We start from the raw sequence: 18,688 nt of genomic DNA on the forward strand, positions 1-18,688 counted from the left end.
AATGACTATTCATTTACACCTTGGAGCAATACATGACTCCATTTTTTAAATGCTGAAACTGGGAATAAAGAAGATTTTTAAGCAACTAATAGCAGAAATGAACCACTGATATCACAGAAGAAATCACAAATAAAAGGAATTTTACTGATCCTTCAAACAAGGTCAAAATAAGGTGTGTTCCAAAACAAATACAGGACTTGAACCATAAAATAATTCTTCTTGTGGAATGACAAAGGAACATTTCTAATGAGAGGGTAAAAAAAATCTGAGATATGGTCTCAAACAAAGACCATGTTCTTACCACACGCAAATAAAGGCCTACCATAAGCAGAACGGGAAGCCTCAAAACTAGGAAACAATCCTAACCTTGGATAAGGGTTCTTTGAAAAAAGTTAGAGTATAAAGACTAAAAAATGTGCAAGAATGAAAGTATGCAAGGTAATAAAGCTACTAACTAATAAAAAGTAGTCTTAATTTCTTAAAACTTCTACTGACAAATAAAAGTTATCAATGACACAAATATTGCGAAAAGCTCATACGTGGCTTCGACTGGATTCATTCCTCCAGCTCCTTTCTGAAGGAAGCTCCCAAGAGAAGCTATGGGCAAGAACTCGTCATACGTAGAAGAAGAAAAAGGAAAAAGGGAGGGAACCTTACATTACATGAAATCCTTTTTGCATAAAGAATGGTACTGTTAATTATTTATCTCGCTATATTACCAAGGTGCAAATAAATGTGAAATTTAGTATCAACTTCAAATAAATAAATAAATGCAGACAGTCCTGTAATATATGTTTTCAGAGAGTTGTTGTAGGTTTAAATAAATTAAGATTCACACGTAGACATTTACATCTAAAAACCACAATCCCAAGGAGGTTCTAACAGAAGAGGAAGTAAAGCTGGAAAAGCTTACTAAACTCAGAGGTTTTTTTCTCTACTGCTTATAAATCCTAAAGGTAAGTTTTATAAGCTTAGCATTCTCTGAAAGAACAGATTCCTGAACCTTAAATAGCACAATGAAAATTCCTTACTCTTAATAGCACCAGATGTAAACACTGTGTTTTTAGAAACATAAATAGATGTATATTTCTGAGTTCCTGCATCAAAACAAATCATCTGCTGTTTGACAACAGCAACATGAACTATTTTGAAATAAACTAATGATGTACATATATTCACCTGTAGCACATTGACTAAGAAAACCCACCAATCCCCTGTTTGCACCGCTGGGGGACTGACAGCCGTCACTTGGCCATGCAGAAATGCAGAAAACCAGGAGTGGGCAGTTGCTCCTGAGCCCCGTTGCGAACTTCACAACCCAGTTACACCCACTTCCCTCTACTTGTTAAATTCCACAGAGGATCCACAAACCCCACAATGTTCCAAGCAGTTCAACTGAGTTGTGAAAGCGATGCATTGGAACAGGAAAGCCGGCAATAAAGCCTGGGAACTTAAGTAAACAATGGAAGTATGGTTTTCTTATTGCAGTACCTATAAAAGCACAGAAAACTTAGATATTAAGGGTCTAGGGAGAACTTGGTTGTGTGTGGGGAAACAGCTGTTCTCTTGTCCCTGTATTCAATGCCCACCAATAACTCATTTTTAACAAGCACACTTTGCCTTTATGTAGAAACAAACCTAACAACTCCCAGATATAATGTCTGGAGAAAGATAAAATCCAAAACATTGCAAAACACCATCCATTAATTAGGGATAGATGTTCCCACCTCATACGGACAATAACTGATTTAAGTCACTAGCAGTTAGGATTCAATATTGCTAAGATGCAGCAGTTCAACCTCTAATCTATTAAAACATTCAGGAAAGCTGTGATTATTAAGATGTGTCATTAACTAGTGTCTTGAACTGAGCTCAGATTCAAAGTCACACCAAATGAGATACTTATCTCAGATAACTTTTCTTTGAAACCTTAACAACACACAATCAATGCAGAAATAGGAAATTTTCTTTGTTAGATTTTTGTTTTTAGATGTTGGAAGTTCACAACTGTTCTGCATGAGGGCAACCAGGGTAATTAAAACAAAGTATAACTGGTAAAGTCATCATGTAGTTGTACTCTATAACATTCAGAAAAAAACCTTTTCAGCTAGATTTTTAAAAACCACTAACTGCTGTGAATGGTTACACTTCAACAACCTTGGGAACAATCATTGAGAAAAAAAATGCCATATAAAATCCAAAGGATTTAGTTTGCATACATTTTCAGTAAGCTATGCTTTAGAAACAAATATCCAGGAAGTATTAACCTCACATCTAAATATATAAAAATATTGATTGCCAAATAATTGTAAAGAACTACAGAAACTGAGATGCAAACCTGTATTCCGAGGCAAATGCTTTCAGTCTGATAATTAGCATGAACCAAGGCAGCTATGGGACCACAAGAAAATTTTTTTTTTTTTCTTCTTTAAGAAACATTGGTCATTTCATAAGTTTTCACAACTAAGTTATTCAAAAATTTTCTGGACTCAACTGTAATAAACTCACTTTAAAAATCCCATTTAGTCTTTACTTAAGCATTTGTACCACTTCAGTATTGATTTAAAGTAAAAGATAATTATCGATACACGGCAAAAAATCCAACCAACAATGATTTCCACCATGTTTTGCAACTGCGATAACTTTTCTAAAACAAATAAACTGGATCTTTTTAGCGGAACATTCACTGAAGACAACTTCTTACTGCTAAGCACAGTCTATTTTCATCACCCAAGGACCTGTTTGCTACCTCCGCCTGCCACGGGAGAGGATGCGCAGAGCCTTGAGAGAGCAACATTTAGCACTTGCCCATCCATCAGTGTCAGGGCTCTCTGACAGGGCCGTTATTCACACGCTCTCATTGTTATTCAATTTGCTGTTCACTCTAGGTAAGAATTCGGGAGATCTCCGCAGCCCCATCGATTGGGATCATTTTTCAGCCCGGTTGCTGGCGGAGGGGCTGAGCCTCAGCAGTGGTACTGCTGGCTCTGCAGGACGGCGCTGCCAGTGCACGAAGAGCTGATTTATGAATATGAAGCAACACCGGTACCAGGGGACTCGCCTCAGCCACCGGGGACTACTGGAACACACTTACTGCTTCTGAAAGCTGAACTACAGACTTCAAGTGCTTTAATTTTATGCATGCATTTCATTATAAGTCTTGGCCAGAAGCTTTCCTAGACAAGCCAAGCAATCAGACAATCTTGCATCGTTTGCTGAAATCCAATTTTGTCCTTTGTCAGCATAAACAGTTTAATTTGATGTTTTCACTCCTGAGTAAGCACTGAGGATCTTTTAAATCTCCCTTACAAGGGAGGATACCACTCTGTCCATCCACAAACACACTCCAGCTAAATGAAAAACACACTCCAGCACATTAAAGCAAACAAAACCCCAGCACCTCAACCACCTTTCCTATTTAATACTGAATTTCCATAAATTAACTGCCCAAAAATATATACCCTGATTTAATGAACTGCCTTTAGAACACGTGGGGAAAAAAACCCAACCAACCAAACACAAAACCAGACAACAAAAACCAAACAATATCTTAGTCTAAATAAGATCAAAATAAAATTCCAACTACTATCTCTGAATTGACCTTTGGTACCTTTTCTGCTGTCTTAGGTTCTATCTTTCATTTGTATGCATAAGCAAATCTTACTAAAATACATCCTAGTCACTGGAGGAAGTGTGAGCGGACCAGGTGCAGAAAGGTAAAGGACAGTGATGCTGAGAAGGGCTTTGTCTTACAGCACAGACATGTCACATGTCATCACCAGTCCCAGACCTGGTACAGCCCACAGCAAATCCAAGTTTAAACTACAATGAACTTAATGCATTGATATTCTACTTCCTACTTGTTCCAACTTACTCTGCTACTGTGTTATTTTTGTCGAGGGAAAGGGGAGTGGCCAGGATTTTCAGAAATTCCGTATTTTAAAGCTTTTAAAACACAGGCAGGAAAGTAACCCTGTACGTAAGGGAAACTGTGACTTTACTCGGGCAATCAACTACTAACAGCTGTCAGCACGGAGTCAGAGTTTTACAGTTAACTACAACATTGGGTATAAGGCAATTATAAGAATCAGGCATTTACTTTCGTCATATATCAAAGGCTAAACAATGACATCACATGACTGTTACACGGATTTTACTTGCCAAGCAAGTAATTTGCCAGTTCCTGAGGCAATGGCACCATCTATTGGTCCAATACCACCTCTGCAGAATTTCTGCAAGTTAATCGCCTTCTCCTTACAGTTAACCAGACCATTACAGTATAACTGCTGCAGTTTCAGTAGTGCAAAAATCCAGGAGCAAAAGAAAAACCTTTAACATTTCCAAGAATATAGTAAGTAGGTGTTTTATCTAGAGATGCCAACCATGCACAGAAACAGATTAACTAAAATTAAAGTTATATTTTCCCCATCACAGTCAGCATAAAAGCTGCACCAGACATAGGCTGAATCCGATTTACTAATCTGACACATTTCATTTTCAGATTAATTTTCTTTCCCAATATATTTATTTGGGCTCTACGTTACACTTCCATAGCTCTACCAAAACCAAGCTTTCATTTAAAATCATCCAAGTCTTCAAAATGAAACACAACCCTGAAATGATACAGTGTCTTCTTGAGTGATCAGAGAGCAAAAATATTTGCAACCCTGGTTACGTCTGGAATTTTACTTTTTCCAGATATATGATAATCTCAGTAGGGCATTAACCTTAAAAGCCACAAGCCACAGATGAAACTGCGCAGGATTATTAGCAGTTCAGAAGGCACTAGTTTAATCTCCTACCATTTTTTACCCTTTACTCCCAGACTACTGGCTATAGATTACACAAGAACTCAGAACTAATCAAACAAGCTCTAGACTACTATTGAGAAGAGTAGTTTTGCCAAAGACTGGACAAGTTCTGTAATGTTTCAAGATGTGTGTGTCCTTCCTTTCAACAATGTATGTGTTATTTCCCTTCTCAAAAAAAACTACAAGAATGATGGTGATCACTGAGGCTCTCCTGCAAGTCGCAAAGCTTATTACAGCTTATTTCTTCAGGATTGTTACCATGGGGACTCTCCAAGAATCCCTCAATAATTAAGAAACAGAACAAGATCTCTAAAGAAACAATTTTAGTGAGAGGATGCGGACAAAGAATAGTTAGAATACATAGAAGAAATGATGCGTTAAATTCACAAATGAAGATTAGAGATGAATGAAGATTTTGTATTCTGTAACAGTGTCTTCCTGAATATACTCACAAGAGCCCATAAGAGGCCTCTAATTGGGTTGTTTAGTAAGATCACAGGTAAATGGGTTTATGCTCAAGAGCCATTTCACAACTTGAAATTACTGCTGCAAAGCAGCACTGAGGAGTTCAAAAGTTTAATTCTCTCCTGTAGGTATTCTTCATCTCCTTCTGTAGAACCGGGAAGTAATGGAGCAGTGTTTCTGCTTTTTAAAGAGACCCCCCAGAAGCTGCCTATGATTTGCATTCTGCTACCACAAAATACTTATTTCCACATTATCCCATGTTCTTTATAGTTCAAAAAAAACCCAGCAAATATGTTTACCAAGATCGTATTTTATAATATATCCTGAACATTGCTTTTGTAAAATCTGTGGTTTCAGCTATCAATATTACCACACTCGCTAATTTGAAACTGAACGAGATGTACGCAGAACCGCATGTACATACAGTCCCAATTACTGCTATTACAAAACAAAACAGGGCACCTGCCTTACAAATACGGGTACAACTTGATCTTTGAAGTCTGAGGTCCATACAGATCCCAGCAAACAATGGAATTTAAGTACCAACACTTTAAATAATAATTTGAAACGTTCACCCTTTTCACCAGTTTGTTCCAATACTAAGGGAGTGTCACTCGTGTCACTCACCCATGGTAACGTAGGGCAGTTTGTCAGTCGATCCATGGGGATAAATGCAGTAAAGGTGAGGTCCTGTGACATCCACTCCCCCCAAAACCAGGGCAGCACCAATATAGCCTTGATACCTAGGAGCAAGGGTTATACCTGAATCTGACAGTCCACAACAAAGCTGCGGTTCTTAACACAATGAGACATTTGAGAATTTGTCCATGTTTACACCAGGTACATCTCTGTAATGGAAAGACCAATCTTACTATCTGTGAGCAACAGTTTAAATTAAGAAATTTACTAAAATATGGTATATTTCAGCATCAAGCGGAACAAACAAGCACTGGACAACCGTTCTGTATTAACAGCTGTGGGCTTCAAATAGTTAAACGTTTTATTCTTTGAAAATAAAATGTATTTTGAGGTAGTGATTCTATTACAAGTCACACGAAATTCTCTATTTTACAAGCTTGCACATTACAAGATTATTACTGGTCCAGCCATCTCGCCACAGAGATACACAACAGTTTTCATGTGTGCGATCAACAGTTTCTTTAACTATTGTCCTATTTTTGCCACTTTAACACTGGCAACACAGTACAACTATAGTATCGATTCTGTAAAACACCACAGGCCTCACTTCTCTTCCATCTCAACTCAAAAGTCTATGAAGCAATAGAACAATTATTAAATCTCTCCTTAAGCCTTGCTATGAAAGTTAAGCAGGCTGAGGAACGACACCCCACCACAGGGAGCTTGAGACTTCTCTGGGGGTTTTAACAGCATTGTTAATAAATAAGAAATCCGTTCAGTTACCTGAAAAGCATTTGCTTTAGCATTTGATTAGCTGTGACGACTCTTGGAAGTCGTCCAGTAGACAGTGAATGGAGCTCCAGATTGGAAGAAATCAGCTGAGTTGTCATTTCAGTATCTGCAGCTGTTCCCGCACCACAACAACTAAAAAATATTACGAGCAAGTTAGGCAAAGGAGAGGAAAATAGGGAAGAGGCATAACTCTATGCTTTATCCAACAAGCAGAAATTTTCTCATTGTAAAGGTGGAGAACCAAGGTTCTCATACAGTCAATATTTTCAGATACCCAAAATCCTCAGGCCTTGCTAATAAATTATTATTTTAAGATACACCTTAATATTTGCTGTTACGAAATGACACGGCTAAAATCCCCAATACTATAACCAATAATATTACACCATAAACATTTAAAATACTTACTAGATATTAGGGGAAATGAAGTGTATTTTTGAACAGTTCTTGTCAGCAACAACCATTCCCTCAGTTGCTCTTGTATCTGCTCCGAGGACTACGCCATCCTACAGAAAGAGAGAATTATTCCCAGAGCCTCGATGTCCAAAGGGGCCCTTCTTGGCACCGACGGCGACACCGGCAGCACAGCCCCGGGGCAGCTCGGGGAGTGGGCCCGCAGCAGCCCGGCTCCGCACAGGCCGGGGCCGCCGACCGTGACTCAGCACCGCGGAACCTCCGCCGCGACGGGCGCTGGGCCGCCGCTTCCCGAAGCGGTGCCCGCGGGGCCGAGCGGCCTTTCCCGGCCCCCATTGAGGGGCGAGGGGCGGCCATGGCCCAGGCCTGCCCGGCGGCGGAGGGGCGGCCCGCTCGGCCCGGCCCGGCCTCCTCCCCGCCACCCAACACCCGGGGGACGCGCCCGGCGCCCACCTCACCTTGTAGATGATGCCGGCGATAGTAGTGCCGGTCTTGCGGGGGGCGGGCAGCCGCTGGCCCTTCTGGACGAGTTCGGCCTCCAGGAGGGAGTTCCTGCAACACAGGGCGAGAAGTGAAGCCAGGCGGGGGCCGCCCCCCGAGGGCGGGGATCTCCCCCCGGCCGCGGCCCCCGCCGCCCGCTGTCTCCCGGGCCTAGCCCCGGCGTCCCGCCCGCGCCTCACCGAGCACAGTTGTCGAAGCTGAAGCCGCCGCTCGGCGCCTGCAGCACGGAGACCGCCGCCATCTTACCGCTCCTGCGGGGACGGACGACGCCTGACGAGTGCTTCCGGGTCAGCCGCCGGTGCGCGCCCCGGGGCGGGGCCTGGGCCGGGCCCACCTCTGCCTGCCCGCGGGCCGTGAAATGGCGGCGGCGTCGGGCCCAGGGCGGCGTCGGGGAAGGGCAGGAAGGCTCTGGGATTACCGGCCCGGGGTACTGGGGGCTCGGGCATCCCAGCGGAGGATGCGCCTGGCTTCGGTTCTGCACTGGGTTGTGCCTGCATCAGCCCTTTGTGCCTGGGGCCTGTTGGCGTGTGGTCACGGGCAGCTTTGGACAAAATCTTCTCCTTTCCAGGAGATGCGGGGGGCAGCAGGCACCGTGTGCGGGGCGCGGGTGTCACTGGGGTGTGGAACGCACAGAGTTTAGAGGAGAAGCCACGGCCGGTGGCACGTTCGCCGGGGGAGGTGGGTCCCGGTGCGGGGACGGAGGTGGCCGAGCCCCGGGCGGCCGGTGCTGCCCAAAGGAGCGGGGCCTGCACAGATAGAGCTCCGCTTGCCTGTTGTCGGTGTATGTCTGTCCTGTAGCAGTGAACGAGCCGCCTTGCCCCGTTCTACCCTCTGCTCCTGCCGCTGCGGGTTGGGCTCCAGGGATCGCAGGCCGGAGGGTGCCGTTAGTCCCTGGGGACGGGACTGGCCGGAGCAGGGCAGGGTGGGAACGGCCGAGGTGCTTGTCCAGGCTCTGACCCTACTTTTGTCTGTAAACTGGGGCTCTCTGTTATTCCTTCCTTTGCCTTTGCTTTACCATATTTAAAATGACAGTAATACTGCTTTTACTGGGCTGCAGGGCATCTCTAACGAGTTTTGTGAAGAGCTTTGAGACTTTCAAAGAAAATGAAAGGATGGATGAAGGATGAAAAAGGGGAAAAAAGTCACAAACGTTTATGTTTAGATCTTAAAAAGACCTTTGTGTGAGAAAATGCAAACCTGCAATTGGTGTGCTGTTAATGCAATTGTTATATTGTGAAAGAAAAAAGATAAATGCCCCTTTTCAAAATTTGTCGGGGAAGTCCTGCTGTGAGTCAAGGAGGTCAGTAAAATTAATTTAGTATTTTCTGGGTAACCATTTTAACTTTTCCTTCAACTTACTGACATGTTAAATGGAATGGCCTAATATTTCTGTCGAGAAAAGAACTTGCGGCAACTTCTCAAGAAAGGGCGCATTTTAAAGCAATGCGGATGTGTAGTTAGATTTTTCCAAAGTCTATCACACATTTAATCTGCTTTCTAGATGTATAAACACCTGAAATGAAAAATCTTGTTGATTAAAAAAAAAAATAATAATAAATTGTTACTTGTTCCAAACAGCGAATGCTAATTATGAGGCCCTCTCTCTTCAAGAAAAACACAAGAATGCAAGTAGTGCTTTGGCTTCTTGCCTAAAGGAAACTTTCTCCAAGTATTTTACCAAGTGCAAGTGTCTTCCTCCTGGAGGCAGCTCGTGCTCGCCCCTCGCCACGGCCACGTTGCCGAGAGGAGCTGGTGTTTCCCTCCAGGAGCAGTGATGGCTCTTGCATCAGGAGTGAGTCGGGTGCCGTGCAGGCTCCCTCTGAACAGAACCTGATTAGCAGATGGCCGACAAATGAAACCAGGGTCCCATGTGTCTGCGATGAATCTACATGTCTGCGGTGTCCCTCCTAATTAGTTAGAAACACGTTCTCCACCACTGTGCTGCTCAGATGAAAGTGTGCAAACAGAAGTGGGGTGGTTGGGCAAAGCTATTGTGCGACGTTTGCTTTTCCCTCCAGTGCTCAAAAACGCTTGCCAATGGGAGGGAACAAAAACAGCCACAGGGAAGGAAACCAAAACCCAGCCTTTTTCTTGCCTGTGCCAGTCTTGCAGCAAAACCCACCAGCAGCGGGTTCAGGCGAGGAGCGGAGGTGACTGGTTTCCTCAGTGCCCTTTGGTTTCTGTTAGCCACCAGGAAGCCTTGTTGCTCCATCCCAGCCTGGGGGCTCCTGGGGATACGTTACTGGGCTGGTGGAGCTCCAGAGGTCATCTCTTTGGCACAGGACAATGTCCTGGGTGCAGATTCATCGCGGCTGTGTCCTGTGGGGCCCAGATGAACTTTGGCTGCCTGGTTTGAGCTGGAGCACAATGTTCTGAGAGCGTTGGTTCCAACAGACCACGAAAGACCATCTTTAAGATGAGTGCACAGGGAACCTGCACTCTGCACTCTCTTCTCCCCCTTCTTTCGACCCCTGAGTAACTAAAATCCCATTTTTCTTGTACACCAGTTAGGCTGGGAAGCTGTCTAGGAAAAAGAATATCCTGCTGCCAGATGCTCTTTTTTTTTTTTTTTTTTTCATTCTAACACAGTTGTTTTTCTCTTCACTTGATAAAGTTAAAATAAACAGTCTCTGGGGTGAATTATCGGTGTCAAAATTGGATTGGCATACAAACTGTAGAGCAGTTGGTGGTTGGGAGTCTGGGGAAAAAGGAACAGCAGGTTTTAGCTGGAGGGGACAACAGCTTTATTTCCCTCTTGGTCCTTGACAACTAAGCAGATGTCCTACAATTATTGTTTTACCTTCTAGTAATATAGTGTCTTTTCCTATCCTCCCAGGTACGCGGCTGGCCCTTTTGCAGATGTGCAGGTACATCTCTGCCTTAGTTCAAAGCCACCTTAGTGCACCACTAGCTCCATCTATTGCTGGGTAATGGCCAGCTGAGATTCACACAAATGCTCCCTCTTTCACACAATTTCTCTCTCTCAACTTCATAGGCTGTTTATTTCCAGTCCCACTTCTGTAGATATAACTGATGGTCTTAAGGGTAAGATGTTTTCTGAACATCTTACATGGCCTTTTCACACCTTTGCGTCTGGGCGTATCCACTGGATACACAGATGTCGTCTTTATGTTTTCTGCAGTCCTTCAGAGTCCTCAAGTGTGGGTGTTAGCAGGAGCGCTGAGCCCTGACGCTGCCCTGCTGCTCTGAGCAGAGGACGGGGTAATGGGTGGCGTCACGAGGCATAACCGCTGTCGTTGGGTAGCCACTCTACTAGGTTGGACAAGACATAACGTGATGGTCCAGTTCTGAAGAGCTCGGTAAGTGTAAAAGTATTAGAAGAAAACACAGTGGGGAAAAGAGTGTCAAGTTAAATGAATTTTTAAGGTTCGGGGGCAATATACAAAGGAGTGCTTGCATGGTCTCCTGGCAGACACAGTCTGTTCTGCAGTTTCTGTTTTGCATGAGGAATTTTATCTGCAGTGTCTGAAATAGCTTCTTTGAGAGTCTGGGGGTACCTACTGCCAGGGCTCACCTTCTCCTGGTGTGATGAACGGTGCTGAAGCCTGAAGAATGCAAACTTTCCTCTCTGTTTTTTAAAGAAGTCCTGAAGTCTGTTTCTAGCCTTAACAAAGCTGCAACCCAGGTTTATCATCCTACAAGACATCTGACAGGGAAGTTAAATAGCACTCCAGGCATGGTTTTTTTTAAACTTACTTGGGATACAAGGAATGCTAGTGTTTTTTCTCAACAGGTGGGCATTCAGGCTGAAGCCTGGGTCTGTACAGTATGTGTGTGTACGTAAGGCATCAACTCCCAGGTATTTTCGTGTCTGCGTTCATACCCTGCCTGCTTTCCCAGTTTTGTGTTCTGCACTTTCTTTGTGCGCGAGTGCCAAATGACATCTTAAATTCTTGGACCTTGTTTAAGGAGACATTGGATAACTTGGAACGTTTAACAAAATCATCTTCAGTACAATTTTACTCTATGAAGCTTGCACCTGCTCTTGCAGCATGAAAGACAAACGTGCTGATTCTTCAGGGTAACAAGTGTAAATCATCAGTCAATTTTTTGCTCTCTAGAATAAGGGAAAGTAAAAAGCAAAAAATAAAGTCTTGGCAGATGAGGCTTTGGATCCTGTAGAGACAGGACTGGGTTTATGCAGTGGGTTGGAGTGATGGACAGAGGGTTTCCATTATTCCATCACTCTCTGGTGGAGTAACGTGGCACCTGGTTGGTGAAGGTTTCCAAAGGACAGCCGGACAGCCCCCCAAGCGACAGCCCACCCAACAGCTGCACACCCTGAGACAGTCTGAAGCCTGCAGCACTGTGGGGTAAAGTCAGCAAGGATCCCAGTGTAGCGCTGGTGGGAGTGTGGTGCCCAGTAGCTTGTGGCTGTGGGACCAGTGCCTACAACCCTTCGAAATGAAAAGTGACAAATCACCCTGCACACGTGTGTGTGAAATGACAGTAAATTAGAGAAATGTAAGAAATGCTTTCTCATGCTGAGTAGCCACATGGGTATCTCTGCGGCCCCAAGCCCAGGGAGCTGCATGGCTGATGGCCCTGTGCTCACCCTTTGCCTGCAGAGCTCCCAGGAGAACATACTGGGATCCTGACCATCCAACCTCTGTGGGACTGGTTTTCATGGTGGCCACAGGCAATGCACATTGTGCAGAAGCTGAAAGCACACCTTGCAGCAGTGTCTGAACCCTGGTCACGGCTGTGTCCTCTGCATGTTCCAACAAACAGAGCCACCGTTTCCCAAACTAACCAGCAACTCCTGTAACGTCCCAAGGTGAACTTGTGTTAGGAGAGGAGCCAGGCAGAGAGATAATCACTGATCTGGAGAATAAATGCACCATGTGTCTCTCCTGTTCAAAACCACTCTAATTTCAAACATCTTGCCTCAACAACGATCTGTTAACACACTGCAGGCCAAGAATCTGTCAGAAGAATTTAAATACAATTCTGACAAGATCAGAACTAGATAGACTAAAACTTTACTAACCTGTGGCTAAAACAAAGCTAATTGAGGGAGTGCTTGCCCGGGTCAGGACAGAAGGTGATCTCTCAGGGATCTTCTCTGTTGTGCAACTGTAGCTTCCAAAAGCAGGAGATGTATTTGAGGTGTTTAAACTCATTACAGGAAAAAGAGAGTTGGCCTGAGTCCAAGAGGGTGTCTTCAGTACTTTGAAAACTGAAAGAAGAGGTTGAAGCCGGGAGCAGGCAAGTGTTGCACTCAAGGGGATGATGCACTGAAATGTGAAGCAAGTTCCCAAGAGTTTCTGAAAGAGCCATTTTCTGAATGGTAAAAAGGAGCTGGCAGAGGAGTAGACATCAGAAATAGAGGGGGACAAATGAAGAACCCAGGGAGCCCTTTGCTTGCTTTCAGCTAAATGCTATAGGATGCTAGAAACTCGAGAAAGTCCGGTGCTGGTCTTACACTATTTTCTAGCATTATGATACTCAAATCATTATGCTACTGTCTATCACTTGTCAATACTGTTTAGGAGAAGTGCCTGAATTTCTGGTGTTCTGTTGACAATTGCAAAAGTCCTTCTGTTAGTAGCATTGGAATAAGTTTTCAGCTTTATTTAGGTTCTGGCAGAACAAGCTGGCAAAACTACATGAGTTGGAAGAGGAGGAAGAGAGTTTCAGGTATGAAGAGGTCTCTGTGCCACTCTCTGAGATGCTGCTGCATGTCATTACAAGGGGTGTGAAGTGGGGAGTCTCCATCTGGACTGTGAATATGCCTTTGAGTTGACTGAACACGACTGCAGAGGTACAGCCGTTATTAAGACAGGTTAATCTTCCCAAAATAGGTGTTGGTAACCTGGTGTGCTCCTGTGTGTAGGCTCGCGTCTGCCAGCCCTGGTTGTTGGATGCGTGTATTGATGTTGCACAGCGTGGGAGAGAGCAGAAAGAAGGGGAAAACCTCTTGCAGCTGCCTGTGCTGGTCTGACCAAAACACGGCTCCGACACTACGGAGACACGCGGGGCTCAGCCAGACACAGCACACTCCCTCCTCCACATCTGCATTCCTGTAAGTCGATGTGGAACTGCTTATGCCGGTTGTTTGTAGACCCTCCCTTCTGTCTTGTGGCTGACGTGAATAAATCCCGTGCAGAGATGGTTTCTGCATTGCCAGGCTCCTGCAGCGAGAACGTGGGCCATCTGCTTAATGGTCTGTTGCGTTCCTGGTCGCCCGGTGCCGCAGCACGGGCTGGGGCTCTGCTGTTGTGCAACAGCCGCGTATGGAAAGCTTTACCCTTTAATGTGAAAAATGGGAGAGACAGATGCAATCTGGGTCTAATACTGCTCTTGTACGTAATCTTCCCATCTCTCAGGAGCTCTTTTGCTGCTGCTGCCTTTCCTCACTCCGCCTGAGCACCAGAGCCCCTCTTTTTACCTGACAAAGCAGGCGCAGAGCCACAGTCCCCCGAAGCGAGCTCCCTGCCTCGGAGCTGTTACTCAGGATCTCCGGAGGATATAAACCATCTCTCCTTGATGTTTGTGAATCCGAGCATGTCGACTAGCCCCATCGCTTCACCACGCACTGCACAGGAATAACAGTTCGCAAACTTTTTGGTGTGATTACAGGTTAAAGTAGGTCCACAGTGGGCATCTGGTTAAACCAGCAAAACCCCTTTATTAGAAACCTATGGAAGAAAGGATATCAGAGAGATTTAGTGTTTCAAAGAGGATAAGAACCAAAAGCCCTGTCTTGCTGGTAGGAGGATGGGAGATTTAGGAGTAGTTAGTAGCTTGAGAAAAAAAAACCAACACAACAATGATGAATAATAAAGGCAGGTCCTATTTTTTCTATTAAAAGTTTCTAGGCTACACAGATTTGTTCTAAATGATGGCACTAAATAACCAGCCATGCCCAAGCTCCCCTGAAAGGCTCTCTAATACCAGCAGCTGATGCCCTACTGCGCAGGGACACAATTGGGTCTGTTCCTCCAGACAATACACCTGTCATTGGGAAACATAAAGCTGGCAATTAGCAGAGGAGGCTCTGTCTTGTCCTTTCATCCCAGACAATAAGAAGGGCCTGGAAGAGAGAGATTAAGCCTGGCATGTCGGCAAGAGATTGTTGGAACAAACCTCACTGAGACTTCGGGGCGTTTAAGAAACAAAAACAACAAAATAAAACTCTGGTTAAATCTAACTCTACAAACAGGTCTAGAAAGCAAAATAGCACTGGAATAGGATCATTGGCCTTGGAAATATAAGCCTGGGGTTGTGGAGGAAAGACTCTCAGCGGAGATGTCCTGTAGCTGTCAGTGGTGTATCATAGGAAATAAGCACCAAGTGGGGTTCCCCATCTTGTCACCAGGGCTAGGGCTAAGTACCAGCATCTGTGGAATAGATTTTTTACCCAATTAATGCAAACCCTAAGCCCTGGGCAATACTCCACACTTGGCACTCTGAATGTTTAAAAGTCTCCTGAATTACCAACCCTACAAAGGCCCTGAACGCAACGCAGCAGCACCAGTACCTCAGCCGGTCCGTCTGACCAGTACCGGACTGGAGGGGAAGCAGCTGACCCCCTCAGCCCTTGTGGAGCCCGCTATTCAAAAACCAATTTGGTCAGCAAGTCTCCAACTTTTTTTTCTGCTGATGCAGGAGTTCTCCCAACTCGCAGTCATCAGGGAAGCCACCGAGGTTATTTAGGAAAATCTTTTCCTTGCTATCAGGTGTATGACTTCTGATTGCCACATGCCACGAAGCAGTGTCTGCTGTGGGTCTTCAGCGATGGATCCCGTGCTGTATTTTCGGGGGTGCCCAAAGGAGAGGAGACAGGGGCACTGACTGGCACAGGTTCCTCTTTGTGGGCAGTGAGGTGTGATGGGTGAGCTGAAGACAGGCCACGATGCTGCTGACGGGGGCACGGGGGGGTGAGGGCTGCAGGGTGAATTGTGCATTTTGCTGTGGAGGAGGTGGGCTGGTACAGACAAGCTCCTGAGACCTACGTGCTCGGGTCACTCTGTCCCCTTGGGCAAGTATTGCTCTTCCTGCCTGTGAACTTGTGCCCTCTCCCCTCAGCTTCCTGGGGGACATATCCCTCACCTACCAGGCTCTTGATGAGAAGCTCGTAGCATCGGGAAGTTTGGTCAAGCCTGATGTGACAGGCTTGAAAGGAGAGGGGAGAGGAAATTGAGAGAACTAGACAAATAATGGGATTGCCAAACATGCAGGTGTCTGGCCATAAAAGCAAATCCGCGCAGACCTTTAGCGTGCGGAATAAGGACGCTTGTTTGGAAGCCTGAAGAATTAGGTTGAACACGTGTCCTCCTGTCCCTCTCCTGCAGAGCTGTGGATGTGAAACTGCATCCACGATCCAAAGTCCAAAGAGCGAATCCTGCCCTCCGTGACTGCTGTGGCTGGCTTGGCCGGTCAGCGGTTGCTACAGCTCAGTCTTCTGGGCAGTGTGTGCACGGAGGTTCGGTGGTGATGCTGGGGCTTTGTCCAGGGGAAGTGGAAGCGTCGTCCAGACTTTTCCAGGCACTGCTCCTTCCGATAGCTCGGTCCATGTGAGAGTGACAGCCTGAGTTAACAGCTTGCCTGGGGTGACAGACATGGGATGTCCTGGACTGACACCTCCCTGTCGGCTGGGACAGCGGGATGTTGTGCCATGACCGAATCACTGCAATGCGGTGTTAATTGCTTCCTGAACACTGATGAATCTTCTTTTGGGATAGCTGACCTGGAGGTCCTGCAGGAGCAGGAGCCAGCAGCCTTTCAGCCAGAGGGAGTTTGTGGGACAGCAGGCTCCCATTTCTCTTCACACACAGGAATCTCAGGGGGGTGGGAAGGAAAAAGGAGAGGAGCTTTAGCAGAGAAATGTCTGTTCTCGTCTCCCACTGTCTCCTAAGTCAACACTTGGCAAGCCCTGTCTCTGCTCAGAACCAAATCTAATTCAAACGAAGTCTGGGTGACATTAAACTCCATGAGGAGGAGCTGGGTTAGAGAGAGGGTCAGTTTTGTGCTGTAAAAAGTGGGAAAAAAACAAATGCTGGAGTAGAACAACATCTACAGCTGGGCTAGGGAAATGTTATTTTGAAAGATAACTCTGCAAGGGACAGGCTTGCAACACGACCTAGTGATCTCTGACACACACAGCGCTTTGTTCCATGTTTCGATGCATCTTCCTTAGACACATGGCTTTCTACTCCACTTGGCAAATATTTGATTTATAAAGATTAACATGTTGCTAGCCCATGTGCTGGGAAGCTCTTCCAAGGGTTGTGTGAAAGATGTGCCTCGAGGGTGGCAGATCGGGGTTTACGAACTGGTAAGGATAACACTTCTTAAAATGCACCTGAGCTGATTTTTTAAATTGACTGCATGTAAACAAAATAGCAACCTATTTAAAAAAAAAGCTAACCCAGAGTGACAGCATCACCCAAACTGTGCAACACAATTTGCCCTTTGCTCAGCTGCTTATTAGAGAGATTTACAGGCATTAAAAGTGCGTTGGGATTTTACCATCTAACCATCCCAAGGTCATATGTCTGCTTGCCAAGGTCTTCTTGCACTTGATGGACACCTCTTAACTCTAAGAACTCTGCTATTTCTAATTTATTTTGAGATATATGAACAGAGGCTGACCTCAGGAGCTGCAGTTGCCTTAAGGAGACAGCTGACTGGCTGGAATATTTGCTTTGTGGGAGTTAGTGCCGATACAACCATGAATTACCCACACTGGTGGCGATGACTCTGCTGCCATGGCGAGGAGCAGATGGCAGTGCCCGTGTGTGGCCGCAGGAAGCCTTCCGGAGAGCTGGGAGGTCCAAAGGAAGCATCCAGCAGGCCCAGTGCTGCATCCAGCTTTCTGGACTTGCTCAGCAGCCCTGCAGCCTGCACTCTGGGGGCTTTTAGGTGTGATTTTAGGCAAAAGGAAAATGAAGTGCCAATTTTTAGTTTCCGCTTGCTGGCTGTGACCTTTCCTTTGAAACACTGGTGATGTGTTCTTGTCAGAGAGTCCAGAGCCATCCCTGGTGCCAGGCAAAGCATCAAGTCTTATTTGAAAGTCCAGTGTGCGATTATGGAAGTTAGCTCACATTTACATTCAAAGAACTGGTGTAGGTGAGGTTAGAAACTCAGGCAGCATTCAATGAGCACGGGAAACTTTCCTTCACCTCTCTGCATGTGCACAGAGGATGGTTTATTTGTTTGGCTATAGAAAAGAGGAGTGATGCCGTAGGCTGTGGGCTGGATTCTGTTTCTAATGCTATCAGAAAACTGCACTTAGTGCTGTTGCAAAAGGTGGTTAATTCTGTCCAAGACACAGGCATAAAGAAAATAGTTTACTATCTGCTAGGGAACACGTAACTTTTATTAAACTTAATCCAGCTGTAAGTTTGAAAAACACTTTGAACTTTTCCTCTGAAGGCCTTTGGTGTAAATTTGGGTTTTGCCTCATAGTCTTTGCTCCCTCCATCACCAAGGGAAGCAGGACCCAGTTTTGGCCAAACCATAGCGAGTTGCAGAGCCCTCTCCCGGTGCTGCCAGAGCCTTTGGCGCTCTGTGCCACGCTGTCGGTGAGTGCCAGGCTGTTTCCCAACGGGCAGCGGTGACTAAGCAGCCGGGGGCAGCTGCCTCCAAGGTCCATTCTTCTGTGAGAGATTTATTGCAGCGAGCAGAGGCACTGGGATGTGATAATTGCCTTCATTCCCGGACGAAGACCCTGAAGAACAAAAGCCAGTTGCCCGTGAATCCATGGTGTGAGTCAAGCATTCACTTGGAGGGGAGGAGTGGGAACTGTGTGCCTGTTGCTGTAGCAAAATTCAGTGGGCATTAACCAGAAGAGCTGCTCTGCCCTGTGAGGTGGGGAGCGCTGCCGGCCCATGGAGGTGGCCTGGGCCCTCCAGCCTTCACGTCCTCCCTGGGGCTGCCGTGGGCCTGGGCATGAGGAAATGCCAGAACGCTGAAGCCACTGGTGAGGAAATCCCGCAAGGGACACGCTGGAGGTGCCCTGCAGAGCTCCGTCCAGTTTGACTCTGCCTTTCAGCCCCGTCCCTGCTCGCTGTATCACCTGGGGCTTTTTTTTGTCCTCC

General features: G+C 45.8%; 1 protein-coding gene across 1 annotated transcript in view; it reads right to left on the reverse strand.

Annotated features, from left to right (window-relative positions):
- The window catches only part of PSMB7 (proteasome 20S subunit beta 7), a 26,084-nt gene extending 18,196 nt beyond the window's left edge, over positions 1 to 7,888 (reverse strand). Inside the window, exons 1-5 of the mRNA XM_074161365.1 lie at positions 7,802 to 7,888; positions 7,580 to 7,673; positions 7,116 to 7,213; positions 6,699 to 6,839; positions 5,904 to 6,019 (exon numbers count right to left, since the gene is read on the reverse strand). Coding sequence (XP_074017466.1) covers positions 5,904 to 6,019; positions 6,699 to 6,839; positions 7,116 to 7,213; positions 7,580 to 7,673; positions 7,802 to 7,863 — 511 coding nt within the window. The 5' untranslated portion in view covers positions 7,864 to 7,888. The remainder of the gene's footprint in view (positions 1 to 5,903; positions 6,020 to 6,698; positions 6,840 to 7,115; positions 7,214 to 7,579; positions 7,674 to 7,801) is intronic.
- Between the last annotated feature and the right edge of the window lie 10,800 nt (positions 7,889 to 18,688).

The sequence above is a fragment of the Numenius arquata genome, chromosome 19 (genome assembly GCF_964106895.1).
Source record: "Numenius arquata chromosome 19, bNumArq3.hap1.1, whole genome shotgun sequence".
Classification (NCBI taxonomy): domain Eukaryota; kingdom Metazoa; phylum Chordata; class Aves; order Charadriiformes; family Scolopacidae; genus Numenius; species Numenius arquata.